At 39.3% G+C, this 23,599-nt stretch overlaps 1 protein-coding gene across 1 annotated transcript in view; it reads left to right on the forward strand.

Annotated features, from left to right (window-relative positions):
- LOC104833205 (delphilin-like) overlaps positions 1-15,834 on the forward strand; it is a 31,414-nt gene extending 15,580 nt beyond the window's left edge. The window contains exons 10-17 of the mRNA XM_010569781.1: positions 3,900-3,990; positions 4,548-4,634; positions 6,728-6,880; positions 8,487-8,616; positions 8,746-8,778; positions 10,542-10,645; positions 12,064-12,147; positions 15,730-15,834. Coding sequence (XP_010568083.1) covers positions 3,900-3,990; positions 4,548-4,634; positions 6,728-6,880; positions 8,487-8,616; positions 8,746-8,778; positions 10,542-10,645; positions 12,064-12,147; positions 15,730-15,834 — 787 coding nt within the window. The remainder of the gene's footprint in view (positions 1-3,899; positions 3,991-4,547; positions 4,635-6,727; positions 6,881-8,486; positions 8,617-8,745; positions 8,779-10,541; positions 10,646-12,063; positions 12,148-15,729) is intronic.
- The last annotated feature ends 7,765 nt before the right edge of the window (positions 15,835-23,599 follow it).

Raw genomic sequence — 23,599 nt, forward strand, 5'->3', positions numbered from 1 at the left:
AATAGATTTCAGGAGTGTAAGCAAACTATTGGCATGTGAAATTTGTAGGAACTGGATTGTATCTCTTTGAATCGTTTAAGACATAGCAAGAAAGGAAAGCAGTGAGATCCTAAAGCAGTGTCTGTTATAATTCCCAATCCCCACGTGATAACTGTGCCATTTCATTACACACATTCGTATGAAAATTTGATGTGAAATTGTTTCTTGCTTCAAAATGAGAAAACATTTGAGTTTTTTGCTAGAGTGAGGTTGGAAAAAGATGATGCTGGCAAAGGAAGTGAGGAAGTAAATAATCGATTTTGCTGCCAATGTGTGTACTTCTTGTAGAATGAGTTTAACTCTGGCCTGAAAATCCTGATCCTAATCAGTACCTCAACAGTTATTTTAAATTCTGCAGAATCATGCCTGTACTTAGAAAGTGATGTGAACAGGAAGAACAGACAGGTAACGTATGGAATTGTTGTCATTATGTGAGATTGCTTGTACAAAGCTTGCCTGAGGTACGAAGGGATATGGAGAAGAGACTGAATATTTAAATGTTTTAGAGTTGTAGAATCATAGAATGGTTTGGGTTGGAAGGGACCTCCAAAGGTCCTCTAGTTCCAACCCCCTGCAATGTGCAGGGACATCTTCCACTAGATCAGGTTGCTCAGAGCCCCGTCCAACCTGACCCTGAGTGTTTCCAGGGATGGGGCATCTACCACCTCTCTGGGAAACCTGTACCACTGTGTCACCACCCTCATCATAAAAAATTTCTTCCTTAGATCTAGCCTGAATCTACCCTCTTTTAATTTAAAACCATTACCCCTTGTCCTATCGCAACGTGCCCTACTAAAAAGCGTGTCCCCATCTTATAAGCCTCCTTTAGGCACTGGAAGGCTGCTAGAAGGTCTCCCTGGAGCCTTCTCTTCTCCAGGCTGAACAACCCCAACTCTCTCAGCCTTTCCTCATAGGAGAGGTGCTCCAGCCCTCTGATCATTTTTGCAGCCCTCCTCTGGACCCACTGCAACAGGTCCGTGTCTTTCCCATGCTGAGGACTCCAGAGCTGGACTAAATGTACCAGTGTTCTCGAGGAAGTGTCTGTGCTGCCCCAGTGCTTTACCAGTTATACCCCACACTGGTGCACAGCAGCTTATGAGCTGGTGAAGGTAATGGAGCTCCGTTGCCTTTCAAAAGCTGACCTTAAAGGCTTCATTCAAAAAAGAAAGATCTTACTACAGTACTGCAGTTTCTAATTGCAGTGGTGGAATTGGTCAGGAGATAGTTGCAGTGAAATATCTTGGACATTGAGAGTACTCTCCAGCTACACACGTGGCCGTCTCTGGGGAAACTAATGGTTGGAGCTGGCAGAAGTGAGGAAATGTCTCCAGTCCTGCAGCACAGCAGAATGCTTGGGGTCTGGCCATCCCCATTTACGAAGGCAGCCTTTGCTCACATCTCTGTTTGAAGGAAAACACTGAACACGCTCTGTTGTTCAAGCTCTAATACAGCACAGCAGACTCAGTCCAGGATCCCCATGCTGTTGAAATTAGTGTAACATCACTGAGATCACTGATTTATAGCATCTGGGCTCTTTGCCATCAGACAATAATAGTAATAATAATGATGGCAATGAAGCTTGAAAGGTTTTATTTTTTTCCTTGAAGATTTCAGAGTCTTCCTTTGATAGCAGTAATGCTGAGGAAATTTTTCTAGTAATGGAATGTGTAAGAGAGATTGGATGCTGCATTGCTATGTGCTATATAGGATCAAGGATTCTGTTCCTTGGATTTTTATTTATTGCCAAAATCTAGGAATGCATGTACAAATCTTGTAGTAAAAGGAAGCTTATTTTTCCCACCCCAACAATTTTAAAAATGTTACTGAAATAGATGAGATGCTTTGCAGAATTGAGGGTTGGATTTCCAAGGCAGTTCAGTGTTTTACAGCTCCCATTCACACACCTCATTGAAGGGGCAGACGCTTATATTGAAACATTGGCACTCAGAAGTTTCTCTTGTACAATGGACTGTAGTGGAGTTGGCATGATACAAGTAGCAGGACACTTAGCACTTTTGAAGACCTTTCACTTGATTTAGGTGCTGTGGTGGAAAATTTTACCATTGAAAGCTGTGGCCTCCAGTTAATTGAGAACCTGTGGTTATGACAGGAGTTTAAACAGGATAGTCAGGGACTGGAAAACTAATCTCTGTGCAAATTATACCTGTCATATTGTCTAAGCTTGAGCAGGAGGTCTAAATTCTACTACTGTAAAATGAAAAATATTTAAAGCCAAAACCAAGGCTACATTTTCAAGATGGTGACCAGTGAGTAAAATGTTCTGCTCATGTATCCAGTGAAGGTTAGTGGAGGTGGTGGAATGTTGTTAGAAACTTCAGGGCTTATTTTGATACGGAAACCTTTCCATAGTTCTCTGAATGATTCTATATCCTGACATCTTAAAATCAATAGCGAAGCACTCTTTGTCTCTATAAACTTAATGTTTCATAACAGTGTGAGAATTTTCATTGCACAAAATCCTTTAGAGTTGCATTCACATAAAAAGATATTTATGGAATGCATTCACATATTCTTGTGCTTCCTTTTCCATGGCTTCCATTGTTTAGTGCTTTAAGTGTTAAACCTTCTAGATAATCTGTTAGTTTCATTTCATATATATATATAATACATGGAATATCAGACTTCTGATTAAATGAAGATATTTGCTGTCAGCTTTAACAAAAATGTTCTTTGAATTTGCTTAAAAAGTTAAACTATTTTTAATGATAAATAAAAAAGCTTTCATTTGCCAAGATAACTGTTATTTTTAAATGAGAATTCATTTTTTTCTTGATGATGAAGTGTGATGAATGGAATATTTTGTAATCTCCTTTAATATAGATTAAATAATTCAAAACACGGCAATTATTCAATTGAAGTGTCATATTAAATTATTGACAACAGTAAAAAAAAATCTTATTGTATGTCCTCTATTTAACGTGGTAAAATCTTTGCTTTATTTTTTCCGTCTTTGAATAAATTTCCTTACTTTTAATGAAAACTTATATTTATCCCCATGAATGTTTAATCATACTTGCTACAAATTTAGTAGGTTGTTTGCAAAGAAAGAAGAGAAGATAGTAGACCTGAATACTTATTTAAGATTCTTAACACTCCTTCTCATATGTTAGCTATAACATCGATTTCATTTTTCTTCTTTAAGATATGCTACGAATTCCCATAGTGTATCAGTCAGACAGGCAGGAAGATCTCCAAAGGAGGGGAACTGTGGTGGTGTGAGTTTATTTTTCCAAGTGGAGGCATGTTTAAAGATGTCAGTTTTCTAAAAATCTGCAGCTCTGGAGTACTGTGGGAGAACATTCTGTTGCCTTACGCAGAAGGATAAAAGTTGCAGGTCTGTGTTATGTGCTATCCAAACAAAAATGAGAAATGGATCTTGCATGTGATGCAGTGCTTAGAGAGACAGAAACACCATTGCCCACTTCTGTTTCATCAGCAATTAAAAAAGCTTTAGAGGTAGGAGTCAGTCAGACCATAGGGCCCACAGGTTAATCACACCATAGCATGAATCTGCTCTGCTTTTGTGCTCATTTTTTGAAGAAGATATTGCTGGAGACAAGCTGAGCCAGCATGGCCATAACTGCTCAAAAAGTGTATATTGTTTCTAGGTGCTTTTGGAATGTTCATCCAATGTATCTGCAGATCATTTTTGCCTTCCATCGCGTAGTTGCCTCGAATGTCTATAAAGTTCCAGTTGTTAAAGAGTAAATATGTGGTTTACAGAAACCACACTAAACAGTAAGAAATTCTGATGCATGCAATGGAGGGATTGTTTTATGTTACAACAATATAGAATGAAGAGGAAAAAGGACATCTAATTTTCATTTGCTGTTTTGCAGATACATGCCAACACCAAAAGATGCAGAAAGGTACCAGTCATTCAAGGGGTCTCCTTCAGACCTGCATGTGGTTGATCAATTTATGTTAGAGGTAAGAAGGTATTAAAAGACACCATATGCTATTTCTACCACACTCGCTTCTAGATAAAACCACTACAAGAAGCTGTTGTTTGAAACTTATATTACAATCTCAGCCAGGATCAGTGTAAGACAATTTATCTGATAAAGAGTTGAGACAGGTAGATATTTTGAAGAGAACCATATGGATCCCTTTGCTTCTCCATGTCACACAGCCTCCCCTTCCTCCAAAGTAGGAGCTGATTTATTCTGAGTTAGATTTCCACAATCTTTAAGCCTAAAATTATATGCATTTAACTATGCTCGTTCACAAGAAATGAATGTCACTGATTTTAATAGTGTGTGGTCCTACTAGCATAGTGTTTTCTTGAATTTGCATATGCAAATGACGCATGTTCAGGTATGTGATTTTTCTATTTGCCATAGTATATCTACAGACTTAAGGCCTAGAATAAAATTAATAAATGAGCACAGAAATTAGGAAAACTGTCATGCAGCTGAATTACTCAATAAATTATGAAAGATATATGTGCATGGGGTTTGATTCCTATTCTGTTCAATTCTATGCAGATGTGTAAAATCCCCCACCTAGGCCAGAGGCTGGACCTCCTGCTTACCATACGTGAGCTCCCTGTGAGCATGAGAGATTTGGAGCCTGTAAGTAACATGACTCCTTCGTAGTGCATTTGCAGTCAAAATCTACCAGTTAGATAGTAGAGGGCCAAGTGACCTCAATGCATTTCAAAGTGCTGTAGTTATGGAGGTTTTGTTCTGTTTTTTTTCCTTTTTTTTTTTTTTTCCCCTATAGCAAAATATCTCACAGTCCATAATGTGAGCAATTCATAGTGTAATAATCCAGGCAGCCTAGTGTATAAAGAAACATTTCATGGCACTGTTCAAAAGTAACAAGCAAAAAGGTTAGGAAAATTTAAAAAAATCTCTATGGGTCATGACATTGATAGCCAAGGAATTGTAAATGATGTGAAACTATTAGAGACAGGCTAAATTTGAAATACAGTGGCACTATCAGCTGGTGCACTTGGAATGCACTTGGAATGTTTTGTTAATCCAAGTATTCCACAGTACTGGTTCAAAACAAAACACAGTAAAAAAAAAAAAAAAAAAAGAGAAAAATGAGGGCTATGATATGCATGTATATACCTGTATGTACATTTAATATCATTAATATCATCCTTATCCCACTAAGGTTCATGAAGCAGTTGCTAATGGGCCTGGCAGTGGAATAGACATCCACAAAGGAGGAAGAAAAGAACAGGAAAGGATTTTCAAATTTTTATTTGGCATTGTTAAACTTTCTTCTTTGGCCAGTGATAAGACAGAAGCAAATTTCACCATTAAAATCCAATTCCTTTTGTGGGGAGGTTCTTGCCCCACAAGCTGAAAGAATCGATCTAAAGTCATAGATACTTAGAGCAAGTTTATTTGACCAGCATCTCATAAACATGTACTATTTTCAGAAGACTGAAGGAAGCTCTTCACCCTAAGTATTATAGCACTGAATTGAAATGTTGCATCTTCCTGTTCCAAACTGCTGCCTTACCTGCCAGGGTTTGTATATGCTTTGATTCAAAACAAAGTATTTCAACATGATTCTGTTTCTATGAAAAAGTTTCAAAGGTTTTGCTTTCATTATGCATGGGAATGAAAACAAAATTTGAAAGTTCTGCAAGTCTGAGTTGTTATCCTTTGGCTGTGATTAAAACCATAGTAACAGCGAACGAAACTCAGAAGAGGAACAGATGGAACACACTGGGGAGATGCAGAGATTTCTGACCCTGCCTGGTACAATGTTTCACCTTTGCTGTCCTCCACTGAAACCAAATATTTGAATATTTGGAAGCTATTATATATACTGTTAGCTTTGAAGGATATTTAATGTTCATTGAGGAGCTGATTAGTTGTCCAAGTATTTTCTTTCTTATGTACGCTAACACGTTTGTAAACCATAGATTATACACCTAAAATTCTATGGAACAATCTTAATATTGGCTTTCAGCACCCTCTGGCCCTGTGGTGTGCTATAAATGTTTTAACAATGGCTTTCAGCTCTCCTGTGTGTTTCATCCTTTCTCTGTTTTTAAATTTGTGTGTTGGTGACTGATGAAGAGAGGTGTGGTGCTAAAAAAATATATATTTCCTAATTTAAAATAAAACCACCTCTTGTATCTATAGCCCTAGAAGGGAGGTGGCTTCCCGGGAAAACAGAAATTGATACTGAGTTTGATTACAGGAAATTATTCTTCTTCCTTGTGGGGAAACTGTGCTAAGAATTTTGATAAGATAAGAGTCTTCAGCTGGTATAAACAGAAGGGAGGGAGGTGAAGGATGGAGAACCTTATACTGCGCTTCAGGCTATCTGCTTCCCCTGATGCCTGACATTTGGTGCAATCTGGTGCATTCAAACAGCAAAATACTTTTTCTCCAGAAGCATTTTTAAGAGATGAGGTTGAAGTTGTTTTGGCAGGGCCAGTTTGGCAGCCAGAAAGGATGTGACCTCCACTGGGGACAGGGTAACTGTGCCAACGCTAGCTTTGTCTTGGTGGGAGACTTTTAACTGGTCCTTCCTGAAAAACTCTGGCCTGTTCCCCCAGGGAAGTTGAATAGGAAGGTATCCCTCAGCTAAAGTGTGGCTTGCTTCAGGTGGGGACAATGAGGCTTTTGGAAGATATAGGCGCCATTGATTTACTCACATTTTCAATTTGAACTGAAGGAAGATTTGTGTGTTTCAGCTAATAAACCAGAAAATCCAAGCGAGTAAGCAGCTGCAATCCAGCCAGAAATTTGTCGCTGTCTTGGAGTACATTTTAGCCATTGGGAACCATTTAAATGAAAACGCTGGAAAAGAGAAGGCTAAAGGATTTCGATTGTCGTCTTTGACCAAAGTGAGTAAATATTCTTCTTGCCATTAAAATCATCATATTATAAGGTATGTTAGCCATTAATATTAACTCAGTTTTGCCCTGAATGTGGGGAAAGGCAATCATTTTTAATGAGTAGCTAACATTTTAACATCTGCTCTTGGTTACACTAGAAACAAAATCCTGTTTAACAATGTGTTCTTTAATGTGTGTTATAACAAGATGCATTTCCCCATTTCAGACAGCAGCACTGGCTAGATGGGGGCATTGTGGTGTTGAACACACTGTGTTTCTAATGAGGTAGAACATCAAAATGCTGACTGCCCTGATGTTAAGATCCCCTGGCTAGAAGAGGCATCTGAGCTGCAGGTCCCTGGTTAGATGCAAGTTTAGACAAATCGTATTTTGCAGTTTTGTGCAGACCACTGTTGTATGGACCTCTTCATTTCACTGTGGCCAGAGGCTGTAACTACAGCATTTCTTCCGTGGTAGCTGCACTTTTATGACACTGGAGTAATTTCTTAGTGCTTCATTTTACTGCAATGCAAAGGTCTTTTAAGTGGTACAATGTCATTTTAAGGTAAACATTCAAAAGTAGAATATAAATGAATTAATAAATTGAAAAGGACCGAAATTTAACTGCAATGGTTTTACCCCCCCCTTCCCCCTTCTCCACTGGATGATTGAATAGGGGACAAAAGTGGCAGCTGTGATCTTTACTGTTTCCTGGCAGAGATCTGCTCTACAAGAAGCATCATCTACCTCTTAGTTCTCTAATTGTCTCTTCACTGACCTACCACTTGCATGACATTAGGCTGGGTTTTCCATTGGTTTTAAGGAAACTGCTTTCCCCTCTTCATCAGAATTTTCCATCAGAAAATGTTGCTCCTGAGCACCGGGTTTTTTTCCCCTCCTCCACCCAATAGTGACAGAGCATCATATTTTTATCCTAAAAAGTAGGAGAGAGATACGAATTTCCTAAGTTGCCTTGTACCTTTAACACCATTGTAAGATTATGCCTGATCTGTAAATAGAAGAGAGACGGATTTTTATTTTGTTTTTGTAAGGTATCTTTCCCATCTGGAGACTTTAATATATGAGTGAGTGATTTATAACTCTAGTGACAATTCTGAGATGCAACTTGCATTCTTTTTTTTTTTTTTTTTTTAATATGTAATGGCTATAATACCACATCTATCATAATGAAAAATGCCTACAAAATTATTTTCTGCCACAGAGCATCTTCCCAGATTCAATTAAGGAACTTTGCTGTCTTCATGAACACAGCACGCTGCTTTTAAGTGGAAAGGAATAATGGCTGTGTTTGGAGGTCCAAAATCAGTTGCAATCAATTAGGATAGCTTAAGTTGAAAGAGACCCATGTGAATAAGGAGACACAAAAGAACAAGGAAGGTCAACGGATATGAAAGTGTGAAGCTGATCTTAATCAAGAATGTCTGTGAAATGGCAGATTGAAAAGGAGAAGTTTAATTTCATTGTGTTTTCTATTCTTGTCAAATTTACCTGGAAGCTATCAACATCCCTGCTGTTCCTTTTTTTTTCTTTTTTTTTCTTTTTTTTTTAAGTATAATAGCTCAGTCTGTCAATTATTGCTCTATTCTATTTGCAGTTACCTCTGTTGCGGGGTAAAGAGAGGACATTCACCTTGCTTCATGCCCTTGTGGAACAGATCTTCTTACATGAGCCTGATCTGGCCAAATTTTCTCAGGAGTTGACAGAATTTGAAGCTGTTCCTGATGGTAAGAGGAGGGAGGGGAAAAAAAATCAACAAATAAAAAATGAAGTCCTTCAACTTCTGTGGAAACTCCCATCCTCACAATATGAATGATACTTATTAGCATGTTTTTCCCCTCTCTCTTCCTTTCCAGCTTCCATGAAGGGCCTCAGTGCTGAAGTTGATGGTATGTAAATGTGGTTTCTAAATTCAGAGAATGATTTTCATACATTGTGCAGTCATCTGGAACAGGTTTTCATTGCACTTCTCTAGTTTATAAAGAGAGGTAAAGGTTCAAAACATTAAGGTAAAGCGTTGCCATGGTGATACTTAACCTGCCAAGTTACTGTGAAGAATGTAAAAAAAAGAAATATTAAAGTATGTCCAGGTGGCTTAGAAATATAAAAAATATACTGCCCATGGTAGATAGAGTTTATCATAAACTACAAATGCTAAGTGATACAAGTGCTCTGTCAAAGTTACCGCTGTAGCAGAGTCTCTGGGAGCAGGCAAGGCAGCAGGAGAAAACTTCCTACAGTTCAGTCCTGAAGTTCAAGAACTTCTTTGAACTGAACTGGTGTCTTCTCTAGAAGGGAGTCCAACACTAGTGAAGTCAACAGGAGGGAACAGAATAAGGTTGTTCGAATGCAAGATAGATTTTGGGAGACATTTACAATTTACCACTGAACAGTATCATAAGGTGACCGGTGAATTCAATGGATTTCAGATTGAGCCCTTTGAGAGTTGTTTGTTAGAGAAGGTGTATGAGTGGATGAAAAAGACTTGTATTATGTTGAAAGTTTATAAAAATCTATATTTTGAAAATGTGGCATGGTTGTTGACTGTAACTACAGACCAATATATCCTTGTTCAGCCTTTGATAACATACCTGAATGATAGTCGCTCTCAGCTTTCAGTTTGAAAAACCCTTGCGCCTATTCTGCTGGGCTTTGGGAGTCAGACAGGCACATAGCTTGAGGCTACTAAAGTGTGTTTTTATTCTGTTCCAAGAAATTCCAATCAACTTTTTAGGAGACATAAGTAAGTAAAAATAACACTATTTCCCTTCAGTCACTTGTGTTCCTTTGGGGACAATGTTGGTACAAAATCACTAAATATTTTAAAGACAGTTTTGGAAAGTCATGGGTAAAGTGGTACAACGGACATGGTACCAGAAACTGTTGGGAGCTGTCAAAGGAGGTGAATCATGGGAACTGGAGGAGATTGACTGGCCTCTTCCCTCTATGGATTCCTGATGGGCCCAGCATAGGCTCTTATCTGCTGAGTCCCATTCACCAGTGCAGAGAGGAAAAGAAATGGACCAAATGCCACTGAAGCAGCCTTTCTCACCACATAGTTCGAGGCACATCCTGGGGCTCATCTGGTGCAAGTATTGCATGAGCACAGGGGGAGGAAGATACTAGACTGCAGCCTGGGTCAGTTCAGGACCAAGCTCTTGGAGCCAAGCCTGTATCCTCTTTTCCCCACGTTTCACACCGTGAGAGCTCCCATGGTAGCAGTATGATGTAGTGCTTAGTGTCAACTGACAAGATGTCTTACTGTTACATAGAGTAGAATTTTTGTTCTTTCATCTTTAAAGGAACCCTGAACTTTCTACACAAAAATGTAGGTTTGAAGAATGTTATTTTCATTGCTAATCCCAATGCTCAAAGCTAGAAAAGGTCAGATTTACGGCTGCTGCATAACCATACTATCGACCTCTTCATTTATTCTGCAGTTGCTGTGATATGATCACATAATATTTTTTTCCATAAGACCCATGCCTCTTTCAGGATTTCTATTTCAAAACAGAAAGTTAATGTTCCTAGATGAATGTATTATAGACCCATATTCTCCTAAATTTTCCATGTGTCCTAAATTAGACATTTGCGGTCCTTTGGACGCAACTGCATGCTAGTAAAATTTCTCATTTTCTTTCTCTTTTGTTAGTTTTAAAAAAAGAATTGGAAAACGTTATTCAGTGCAGGCGGCTTATTAAACCCAAGACAATCAAGGCAACACCCCAGGAGTCACAGTTCTGCAAAGAACTAAAGGTAACTTTACCACAACCTTATTGTGGGCTGGAGGTAAAGGATGAGTAATCTGCTTCGTTTGTGCTGACACCTGCCCTGAGAAGGGAGTCAGGAGCATTTGAGGGAAAGTGGCCTTTTATTCCCCTCTGATAGTGTCTCATACTACAAGCTGCAGAATGAGAAATGCTTTTCAGAGTTTCTGCATCTCCTGCTTTTGCTTCACAGGCAAATGGGCTGGAGTGGATGAGGAACAGGTCAGCCCCGTGGCTGCCCACAATAAACACTTTGGAATAATAGCAATTTTAGAGCTTATATGAATTTGTATTAATTTCCTCTGCCCTCAGACAGAAGGGAAAATAGCCTAGAGAATCACAGAATCATTTAGGTTGGAAAAGACCTTTAATATCATCGAGTCTAACCATAAACCTAACACTGCCAAATCCACCACTAAACCACGTCCCTAAGTGCCACGTCTACGTGTCTTTTAAATACCTCCAGGGATGGTGACTCAACCACTTCCCTGGGCAGCCCCTTCTAATGCCTGATAATCCTTTCAGTGAAGAATTTTTTCCTAATATCCAATCTAAACTTCCGCTGGTGCAACTGGAGGCCATTTCCTCTTGTGCTATCGCTTATTACTTGGGAAAAGAGACCGTCCAAGAAACATCATCCGAGGGCATGCCTAAATTGTAAGTATAGGTTGACCTAAGATGATTCTGCCCATGCTAGTGGCAGAACAAGCTGGGTTGGGGGACCCAACAGAGAGGCGTCCAAGTGGTCTGTAGGGAGCCCAGGTCTGGCCAGGAGTCAGCAGAGCCAAACACAGCACTTATTAGCTCACGTACAGAGAAGTTAACGAACTCTCAAGAGCACTGTTGCGCTAGTTGCGAACAGGACTACTTCCAGCGAAGGCATTCCCCACTCTGTGGTGTGGACGTGTTCATCTCTGCTGTCGTGGGTATCTTTGTGCTGTGCTTCACTGGGTGGTGTTGGCATCTGCTCAATGCATACGTCAAAAGAACCATGGTTAAGAAATTTGATTTCGAAAGTTAAGTTTCTGAGGCTCTGTTTCTGCCTCCTTAAGAACTAGCAACTGGGGGTGTTTGCTTCACATGCAAAAAGGCTAGTATACGTCAAATGTGAGTGGAAATTAGGACCTTATGATGCTTATCTAGTTCTGCCAATTTTAATAAATTTAGGTAGTGTCATTGGATGATACAGTAAAAAATTCTCTAACATTGATGTTTCTTTTTTTTTGTCTTTGATGTCTTAATATTTGCAAGGAAATGTGTGAGCTTGATGTATGCTTATCTTTTTTGAAATGTGAAATTTTTGTGACATGAAAATTTTGACTTGAATTATCTTGTTTTCACTGCTGTTTAATTCCTGCTTTAATATTATGCTGCTATACCAAATTAAGAAGTTTTATTGTATTACAGGATTTAATTCAGAAATATGAAGGGGATCTATCCCAGCTGTCAAAAAGATGTGATGAAATGAAGAAGCTTTATAGCAACATACTGGTACCTATCATATTAAAATGCAATGAAAATAAATCTACATTTCTTTAAAAAAAAAGGAGGGGGGGAGGGCATGAGAAGGAAGTGCAAGAAGTTCCCATACTTCCACATGCTTTATAGTTATACTGTCCACAGAAACTGAAAAAAAAAAAAATCACATCCAACAGTGGTGGAATGTTTTGAATGAAAATCTGGCTTTTATTTTTCTTGAAGTCTTACAGTTCGCTTTTTAGAGTGTCTGTGGCCCAAATATCAAAAAGAAAAGTAGATTTTGGCAACTTCATAAATTCAATAAGTTTAACTGTTGAATGTTTTCAACATGTTACAGAAAACATGTTACGGAAAACTGCATGTTTTCTGGTTCCTACAAGCAATTGTGTCTTTGGCTGGTAGGCAGCTGCAAATCTTGTGTTACTTGAGCTGAGGGTTTTTTCTAGTGACAAGCTTATAGTTCAGGGCATTGATTTAGCTACTGTTATTCCAGTGAGAGGAAGACTGAGATAGAGATGTTAGTAGTAGCACAGATCTAAAAATGAGCAGAGCAGAAAGGAAGCTCCACAGGCAGAAGATTTCTGATATAGAAACTGTCTGTTCTTGTTTGTTCCTATTATATTCACCCACACTTGCACTGGAGAAGCACCTAATTTTCTCAATAGTTTTTTTCCTCTGAACAGAAGCAACCCATCTAGGTCCAATACACTAGAAAATGTTTTTTTGGGTCAGAGGGTCACACCAGAAGGAATGGTAAAAGCTCCACGCTGCAATTTTTAACAAAATAGCATGTAGATTCCTCATTTAGTACAATATTCTTGGAGTGTGTTAGGAATTCAGGAGGTCTCTGCTATGGTAATGGTATTCCCTGGCAGAATAGTCACACTAGGATGTTTTAAGGAAAGGGACAGAGTTGCTGAAATGCAGTACTAGTCTCTGAAACTGGAATAACTTCCTGGTCATGGGATTAGGACATGGCTTTAAGTGGTGGTGGTGGTTTTGCGGGTGGTTGTGGGTTTTTTTTGTTTGTTTGTTTGTTTTTTTAATGAGAGGGAGGGATTATGATAGGCAAATGTTACACAGAAGATACAGCCAGGAAGACCTTTGGGGGCCCATCTGAACAGACTTCGAAGATTAGCGAGCTGTTTGAGCAAGGACATTTAATTAGTTATGTTTTACTAAAAGTAGTATTGTAACAATGTGCAAGGGTTTCTTTGTGTCTCTTGCAGCCTTCCACAAACAGGGAGGCAAGCCAAATTTGTATGTAGATGAAGAACTCCGTCCCAAGCCTTCAAAAAGGGTTGAAGGACTGGGATAAAGCAAGAAGAAAAAAACATGGAAAAAATAGCGTAAATGAGAGAATTAACACTTGAGTTACATGAGTGGAAATGGCTGAAGAGTATTCACCAAATTTAAAAGTGGGGAGATTTGTGCTGTAAAACCTTTGGGGGGACACTTCTTGCATGGGGTATGGAAGAATCTGACCCATTTTACCTAAAAGCCATCTTCAGAAGGAGTTAGCGTTGTGCGGCTGGTCCTGCCTGCAGAGCTGTGCCATGCCCGGTGAGGGCTGAACGTGCCCTCCTGCACGTGCACGCTCTGTCACACTCCTTCTGCACAGACATCCTTTCTCTCCAGCTGCGTACGTTCAGCCAGGAGGCATTACATGTGTGATGCTGCGCTACAGATGCATGTGTGAGGCTCTTCGCTTTCCTTTCTTGTATTGGAAACTCTCATCTGAGACTCTTATTTGCATCTGAAGAGGATTTCATTTTCCATGTAGCTGGAAGTTTCCTCAAGTTTTAACCCAGCTGGTTTTTGCCCTCCCTTCCCCGTTATTCTCTAAAGTTAGGCATTTGATATATTTCTCTCCCTTAGAATGGATTTTTTTTCTTTTGAATAATGTTATTGCTAGACAGATCTTTTTTGCATATTTATAAAGCAGCAAAAATGTAAAGCAAATATAAAATAGGATGGGTGATCAAAGACCAGGCTATCATCTCAACAGCACTAGAAAGGAATAGTCTAGCTTACCAGGGGGAATATCTGATCTGGAAATGTGTTGTAGGTAGCCATGGAAATCATGTTGCACATAAAGCAAAAATCCACAGGCCTACCTTTATGATTTTATATTCTGCTTATAAAATCAATAATGACCTTGGCATGTGACACTTCTATGGAATGAACAATAAATTGGGGATAACTGCCTGTGGTATAGCTGTGGGCTATCAACTTCTCACAGATGGTCATTAGCTCCAGGAAATACCTCTCTCATTACTGTTTAACTGATGGTACACCATGGGTGAGTGGCGAGCCGTGCCAAAGATCAAGGGCTCGGAGCACCCAGGAGGTGCAATTAGGAACACAACAGGCAAAACTATTAATCAGGTGTCACTGGTTAATGTTAAAGTTTTTGTGACTGGATTATATGTGAGTGGTTTCTTTTACTGTGTTTCTGATTTCCAGGCAGAGGGTTTGCTCCTAGGAACGTTAGATGATGTGCAGGTGAACGCGTTTAAATAATGACAGATACCTATCCAAACCTTTCTGTGCATTTCAGTCGCAATCTGAACTACTGAAATACAACTTTATTGCTGTTCAGCCTGGGGAGAGCCGTATCCCCCAATTACAGAGTAGCTCTCAATTACAGCCAAGATAAGAACTTGCAGCAACACAAGATGCCTTTTAAAACTTTTTGATGAAGCCTTTGGAGCACTTTCTCTAGATTAGTTCTGCTCAATTAGAAAGCCATTGCAGGCAGAGTTATGTTCTTTAACTCATTGATCCCATTAAGAGGGAATCTTTGAAAATGATGACAAACCTCTTGAATTAAAGCTTAGTAACAGATTTAATATGAAAAATCCTTTCCTATCCTAGAACTGGAGAACGTATGTGGAAGTGTTTAGTTAATGCAGGAACTGCTCTCCTAGTACTGAACTTTGTAGTATGACTGCCTTTCACCTTTTGTTTTATAGCAGAGCAGACACAATGCCAATATTGTTCACATCTTTTTCAAAAACATTCCATCTGTTCACCTTTTTCAGGTGAAGGAAATAAGAGAACAGGGAAAGGTGGCTCTTTGATAAATTAGTTTTTCTCCCCCAAATGTCTGCTTCCTTATGATTATCTTTGTTTGCAAAGCAAAATGACAGGAAAGGGAAACTTTTTGGCTTGAACATGCTGCTACCATGCCCACCATAGAATATAAACCATATCCCTAATTTATGCATTTTCTTTTATGAATGGGTTCATCTAACAAACTGCAGAGCCAGGAAGCGTCACGATTTCTTCAGCTGGAGATCTATAGTCCAGCCAGAGAGACTGGGTTATACAGAAAGCCAGGTTACTGAAGTAATTCGATGACAACTCCTGGGGCCACTTTTACTTGGGATGATTTGGATCTCAGCTTGCTGGAGATTTTAACCAGCTCTGTTTTCTTCTTCTTTTTCTTGTTCTTGTTGTTGTTCTTCTTCATTATTAATAATGAAGATGTTTAACTTTTCTCTTGCTCTTTTAATTTCTTTAAGATCCTGGACATGGTTTAGATTACTTGGATATACTAATGTTAAATATTCTTCTCTTTCAAATTTACAGGTGAAATTTGGGGAGCCGCAAGACCTAGACTCTCAGGAACTATTTGGGTGGATATCTTCATTCATTAGTGAGTTTAGGAAGGCCTGTGCTGAAGTCATGCCATAAGGACAACACAAATCGTATAAAGAGGTGAGGGAAGGAGAAGTCCAGGAAACAATGTTGAAGTTAATTGGTTTGAAAGTTTCTCTACTAGTAAGTAGCACGTAGACAGTATATAGTCTGTAGAGCAGACTTGATTTTGAGAAAGATTCAACTTATAATGTGTGATTTGTAAGTGGTATTTGACCTGTAGGATGACAGATCACCTACAAGTCTCTCCCTCATTTTTTCTGATGTACGTGCTTTTGTACCTTGAGATGCCTGTGTATTTAGGAGACACTTTTTTGACACTTTATAATTTCTCTTTTTAATCTTTTCCTTTGATACCCAGCCTTCTGACTGAGTTTTAACTATTACTTTCAATGAATAAGTTCCTGTATGGTGATCTAATTTTTAATTATTTTTGCTGTACTTTTCTAAATAATACTTTACAAGATTTATAATGAAATGTGGCGCTGTTACCCACAGAGGAGACTATTTAGCAAAAATTCTTGTTTGTCCTTCTGCTATTAAAGCGTTGCAGCCTTAGTATGCAATGGAGAAAGTGTCTGGTTGGGTGATTGTTGTTTTTTTTTTTCCTCCCCCAGAGTACTAGAATAAAATAGTGCTTTTTATGGCTAATGTCATGTATTCAGGTAAAATAGAAGTCAATCAATATGTGAGATTTGTGTTGGCAGGAAGAGAAAAATATCGGAGAAGCAAAATAAAAATGTGTCATGAGGCATCTAAGTAATGGATACTGGAGGTAATTTTCCATCGTTTTCAAAAGAGAAAATACTTCTGTTGCATTTGTTGGCTTTTACATATTTTTAATTAGAATAATTATCTGGAGCTCAAATATACGAGAAGAAAAGGGGGCCTATAAATGCAAAGGCAAAATGGATGTGTTTAACATTGAAAGCAGAAAATAGTTCTAAAAGGTCATTGATAAAATTTGGCATTTTCTCTATGAGTTTTGCAAACAGTGTTGTTTGAGGAAAAGTGTATTTATTACCTGACTTACTTTAGGTCTGACTGCCCAGGTCTCACAGTGTTTGGGCTTTGATAGCAATGCTGAACACTCTCCCTGACTTCAGTGCTAAAAGGAGTTAAGGCTAACCCCTCTGAAAGGCTTAGATGCACTTACATCAAAAAATTACATTATCACGACCTTCTCTCAGCTGGTATATAAAATTTCTCTATATCCAGCGTTTCATTTGCTGTTCTAGATGCGACCACTGCTGAACATGTAGGTATTTAGAGAAAGGTCCAGTAAAGAGCCTGGGCACCCACCAGCTAGGTGCTGCAATATGTAGACTTTTAGTGCTGGTCATGTCAGACAGTAAAGGACAATCACTAGGAATACAGAGACACTTGGACACTGTCTGGAAAGGGGAGACAAAAGAAGCCCAAGATTTTTTTCTTGTCTTGGCCTCAATACTTTAAAGGGCATCGCAGGCTGCAGTTCCTGGGAGCTTACAGCTTCTGATGTGCAATGACTGGCAGCACACCCCTATGTGAAAAGGCAGAAAAGCGTTCCTGCAGCTAATGCACCCATCGCCAAAGGCAAGTGCTTCATTTCACATCAACCTTGCCAAATCTGCTGAGGGAAGGGGATGCACCTGAACCCTTGCCCTCTACGGCTGCTCCTGTTTGGAAGCCGAATCTGGTCCCCAGGGCAGGTGCACACAACTTCTGTTTCAAAGAAGTAAGCAGGGATCATAAGTGCTCTTTTAAAATGGTAGTTCCCACCTCTATTTTGAGGAGTCCCCAAGGAAGTGGGATCCTTTCCTGAAGGATTCAAATCCTTATAATCCTCCTCTTAAAGGAATGCTCTGGCCCAAAGGTGTGCTGAGCAGCATCTCATTCCTGACCAGTGAGCGATAACTCCAAGGAAACGCCTTCAATAGGAGGCATCAGGTGTTAAGCAAGTGCACCGATGAGCAAAGAAACAACTGCTCTTCCAGCTTTGTGAGAAGCAAACCTGGCACCAGCCGTGAATGCCAATGGGCCTCACTGCTTAACTTCTCTGCCTTAAATCCACCCCTCCTCTTAGAGGATGCCTAGAAAGATCTTTGAGGAAGAGCCTCACAAACTATGTATTTAGTACGCTTAATATCCTGTTCCAGGCACCTACCTATCATATATAGAAACTGTCTCGCATGAGGTAGAGGATGCCTGAACTAGAGCTCTGCATTGCAGCAGCAGCAAAGTACCCAGTGGGTCCCCTCAGGTTTGTACCGCCAGCGTCGCTGCCATCTGTAAGCTCTTGCATGTCTGCACTAACAAAGTGCATCATTTTGGCTTCTCAACAGTCTTGTCAGGACTGTGCTTCCAGTTAGAACATGCAGTCATGTTTCTCAGAGGCAAAAGGAATAAAATAGAAAACAAATAGCAAAAGTAGTACCCCTGATACTTATTTTACAGAAGCAAATAAAGGCATTTAATTTTACAGAAAACATATTGGCTGTATTTGCCTCAAGTCAGCATCAGAGCAGTGACATCTGGTTGACCCTGAAGTCAGTGGCATCTATCTATGAACCAGGAGCTACAGCTTACACCACTCATTTCTGATGGAAAGAGGAAAATTAAAATCCTTTTTAATTTCTTGCATCTCTATACCACAATGCCCTATACAGTGCATGTATGTGCATCATAAACAACACTTGCAGATTTTGATGTGTGTTGTTACTGCTCCAAAATCTGAACCATCTTCATTTATATGTGAATCATGTAAGATAATCCTGAATACAAGCGCCATTTCCATGGTATCAAGATCCCTGCATCCCTGAACAGCATTCGTGATGGTCATGATAAGTTTCATGTTTTTCTACCATTACCTTAGCTTAGGAGTCCTGGGAAGTCTCTTTTAACTAAATAGATTTTTTCCCTTTTTTTTCATGACTCACTTTTTTCTCCTAGTCTTTTTCTCTATTGTTATATCTAACAGCTTGTACTTGTTTTATAGCTCAGCTGGCATGGCCTCTTCCAATTAAAAATATATTCTACACAGTAGTCGATATCTGTGTCTTTGTGTGAATATCCTGGAGCATTAATTTAAAAAATTAATGTCCAAATGAAGGTTCGAGCCCCTTCAGAGAGCATGAAGCTTTCCTATGGAGTCAGAGTTTACCGAGGTGACATGTTTCAATTTTCTCAAGCAGGCTATTTCTTCAGTGCTTGTGAGTTTCAGTGACCTCCTGATTTATATGTAAAAATAAATAAATAGACTTTGTTCCCTACCTCATTCTTTCTTCCCAAGTGTTATTTTGCATAAGACTGGGTTTTTTCAAGTCTCTTAGAGTCAACTGTATTACTAAATTTTAATGGTATAAAGAATAATAGTTGCTACGCCTCAACATTTATTTGGAATTATATAGACAAGCTCTAAGTTTCCATGTGGATAATGTCCTTGGAATCTTTCCTTAGCAGCTGACAGTTTTATCCTGCAAACCTGTAGTCATAAAAGTCAAAGCGTCGGGTGAGCCTTCTGTTTGTGGAAACTAATATAACTGGGAGCACTCCGACAAGTAGCAACCTGCAAGAACTGTAGTATTTTTACATCTGGGTTGTTTGTTTCCCTACAAAACCCACAGAGCTGACACTTGGCATATTATGAAATATGAAAGTTTAATGATGATATTATGTAAGTAGTTCTGCTCAGTAAAATTTGTCTCAATATTCAGTTGTGTGAAGTAAGGCTGTGGGTCAAATGCTGTACTGATTTTTCTTTCATGACAGCTCAGCTGCATAAGAACTGCTTGCTCCAGAAGGAAATAGAGATCTCTTTTGATAGTTTGTTTCCTTAAAATGCACACTACTGGTAGTATGTGCAGTACTTCCGCAAGAATAGGAAAGATAATTTCTGGATCTCATATAAGTTGTCTTCAGCAAAAACATGACTGAGAGAAGCCCCACACTCCTGGATTGGAGCTCCTGATAGAAATCCCTGACTTTATCTGCCTGCCCAGCGTCTCAGTGTATTCAAATCTGCCCTGAGAAATGCTGTAAGAAATGGAGCGCATGTAGGCATGGGTCACTGGACTGACTTGAGCTCCCAGTGGGGCCAGTGTTACATGTGCACCAGCACTCACAAGGGCTTTCCAAGAATTCACAGTTTGAAATACAATTATCTTGCCCCAGAGGCAGAAATTTCCCAGAATTTCCTCAAACCAAAAATAGATGTAAAAAGCTGAGGTCATCCAACACTAGACTCAGAGGAAAAAATTTAACTTCCCAAACTGGACAATTATATCCTAGGACAGTTGAACTTTGCTTTCCAGTTTTCCTATTTCTTTCCTATTTGAATTGGCAGAAGACCAGGTGACAGGCAGGGTGCGCCTGCTAATTTGTATAAATGAACAGTAAAGCAAAAAATAAAAATTATGGTCCCTTAGAAAGTGTTCCGTGCATAAAAGCTTTGCAGTCACTTATGTATGCTGGTCTTTCAGTTTGAATTAATGCCTTTCAAATACAAACACCAATTGTAGGAGAAAAAAATTGTCTCAGACAAAGTGAATAAAAACATGGGGTCTCTAAAAGGGAACCTGTTGGGCTCTCACTGTACAACAACTAAAGCCTGAAAGCATTCTTAGAAAATACTCACTCCTGTGCCTAAGAAGTTGCTGCTAATGACGACTCAGAAGAACCACAAACAAATTTCAAGCTGCTCGCCTTAAAGAAGAATATATTAAAAACTTCAAACTGAGGGGCTGCTTTGACGAAGTGCTGAGGTGCTCTGACTCAAACAGGGACTCAAAAAGCTTTTGGTGAGATCCTTCCCTGCATTGCTCGCAGAAGTTTTGCTGTCGACATTCATAGCACCAAGATTTTATTCCCTGATTTGAAAGACATTTGCAGACTGCCAAAATGTTCAACTATTAAGTTTTCTCACCAAACTAAATGCAAATATTCATTTTTTCACTGTTGCTGCTCACTACCCAAGTAGAATGTACCTGAAGTTGAACCGTCTACTTTATTCCCAGAGTAACAAAGAAAGGGAGAGTCTTTTAATGAAAACACTAACTCAGACTCATGCAGGTATGAATCCTTTGTGCAAATAAGGTTTTATTTAGCTTTCACTTGAGTATTTCACGTCACAGCATATTACTGCAGCTGACGTGATAGGTCCAAGAAGCAGACTGCGCTTTCTTGGATATACATTGAAATGATTGCAGGGGTTGCTAAATGTGCTTAAGCCTTACGCTTGCTGTGTGTTTACCCAGGGATGGATTTTGCCCATATTTGTAGAATATTTTAGTCAAGGACAGTCAGCAGTAATTAAACAACAGAAAACTACAAAGTAGGTAAATATAGCTTTAAGCTCATTTTACAAATAAGGCATTTGAAACAAAAGGTTTCAGATGCAGACTTTAAGTGTCTGGATGCAATTTAAAAATGCTACAATGTGTTTTGAAACATAAATAACTGACACTCTTTTGCTTGCACAAGGATAAATAATGGGTGATTTATCTATGGTGATGTCATTTGCTCACGAGCATTAAACTAAAAAAATAAAATAACCCCAAAGGTTGTTGTCCATAAAGATCAAGTACTGATGAGCATATTTGTACCAAAACTCTTCTTGCAGCTCCTAGAAATTTTCCTGAACAAGCTCTGTAGCACTTGGCCTGAAATGATGTAATTATAAATAGAAATTTGCTGAACTCAATTTCAAAACAGACGCTTTTCTCAGCCAGTAAATAATTCCCAGATAATATCCCAAGTTGCTGTCATTAATGCTTAAATTGAAGTTTGTTATTTGGAATCCTGCCATTTAAAACAATCTGATGTCTCACTTTGTTGTCAGGAATTAAGCTGATTAGGAAAATTAAAACCAAAATCCTTTTGATTACGGATTTACTGAACTTGTCCTGCGAAAGGACAACCCGGCTGTGATGACTCTGCTCTCCAAGCTAAAGTACAGCTCTGGCTGCATTTGATGAAACAGCCCTGCGGAGCCAGCCTGCAGTGTGCTGAGCTGACGGGCGCTCCTCCGGCTCTCGCAACTTCTCATTTAGAGGCACTGGTTGTACCATATCCGTGCGGGTGTGCTGTGCAAAATAGACATTTCAGGGAATGAAATTTAGAAAACAGTTGTGATTCATTTCAATCGCTCCCACCTCTTCCCCTGGCAGCTGTGCAAAAAACTGTCAAGTGTTATTGAGCTGCACATAGAATATGACTGTCTCGAGATTGGGACAGTCAGTTGGAAGGAGGAAACCTAAGTGCCAGTCACTATTTCAAGAAATGTTTGTATATTTTTATGTTGAAGCTCCGTTGGTTAAGATAAAGAATCACCACTGGTACAGAAGCCAGGGCTCCCATCTACCTCTCTTCAAGACAAGGCTGTGGGCTATAGACTGAGGAGCTAGAACCCCTAGAGCCTGACTTCTATGAACGTGGTGACTACACTTGGTTTTTGGATCCAGTTCTGGGGTCCAAATGCACAAAAGTTATGCAAAGCCTGTGTTTTAGGTGTGTAAATCCTTGCTATCAATTTGTCTCTCCCTTTCTGCAAGCAGGAAGGCTGTTCTGACACCCTCCTCAAAGGGCTGGAATACATGCAAAAAATAGCTTCTGTGTTAAAGCTTTTTTATCTGAATCTTTTGAGACTCAGATAACTGCTTATTAGCATTCATCTTGATGAACTCATCCCGCAGAAAAACTTTGAGCAGCCATAGAGAAAGCTCAGTGCAATGCAGTCAGTGAAATTTTGTTACTTGCTGAAAGAGAGCCAATGTTTCAAGCTGAAAATCCCATAGATTTGGATTGGCATAACGCTGGGAAGCAGGACACTGCACGTTAAGAAATGACTTTTGGAATGGAAGTCTCAGAGAAGGCTACCCTTGTCAAGTACTTTGACCTCAGAGTGATTACTGAATACTATCAGCTCTTCAGAAGTACTTACTGTTTGGATGTTTGTTTAACTTTCCTTCTGTTTTGCCTAGTATTTCTTTTACATATTTTGATAGCTTCATTGGAGAGAAAAAAAAAAAAAAAAGAGTTTTAGCAGAATCATAGAATGGTGGAGGCTGGAAGGCACCTCTGGAGGCCATTTAGTCCAGAGCAGGGTGCCCAAGACCACGTCCAGTGTGGTTTTGAATATCTCTGATGATGGAGAAGATGGAGATTTCACAATTTGTTGGTGAGTTTAACATTTCTGGAAGTTTTCAGCTGAGGACCAAAAGAAAGACAGAATGTGAGCTCAGGAGCCTCATTTCCTTATGAAAGTGGGTTAAAAAAATGACAACAGATTATCACTTGGGAAAGACACCTACCAGCCAAGGAAGAGAAATTGGTGGGTTCAGTGGACTTGATTCCTTAGCTGTGAAATATATGTATTGTTTTTGTCCCTGCATCTTTTTAAAGCATTCACTACCACAAAGATAGATAATAGATATTTATTGTTCTTGACAGCTTTGCTTGGACAGAATCAGAAAGATCTGACTAAAAATTACTCAGTGACACGTCCAGGAAATTATTCAAACTTAATGGAAAAATGCTTTTAAAAGACTTGATCTTTTTCCATCCCAGAGGTGGCTGCAGTTCATCTATAAGGAGTTCTAGATTACATATGGTTAATTACACAATGTTGGGGTCCTCTGGGATGAATTTGCTTTCCTTAGAAAGTTTAGAGGGGAACTGAAGGAGGACTTCTAACTCAGCTCTTGCAGTGCTGTGTGTTTCCATGCACTGGCTGATCATCTTCAATGGTATTGTCTTGTTTGGCCCTCGATGGTAAATGTGTGGTTTCCAGGATACTTTTTTGTGGGCATGGTTTGTAAAGTAT

Source organism: Haliaeetus leucocephalus, unplaced genomic scaffold (assembly GCF_000737465.1).
Source record: "Haliaeetus leucocephalus isolate CR32 unplaced genomic scaffold, Haliaeetus_leucocephalus-4.0 Scaffold273, whole genome shotgun sequence".
Taxonomy (NCBI): domain Eukaryota; kingdom Metazoa; phylum Chordata; class Aves; order Accipitriformes; family Accipitridae; genus Haliaeetus; species Haliaeetus leucocephalus.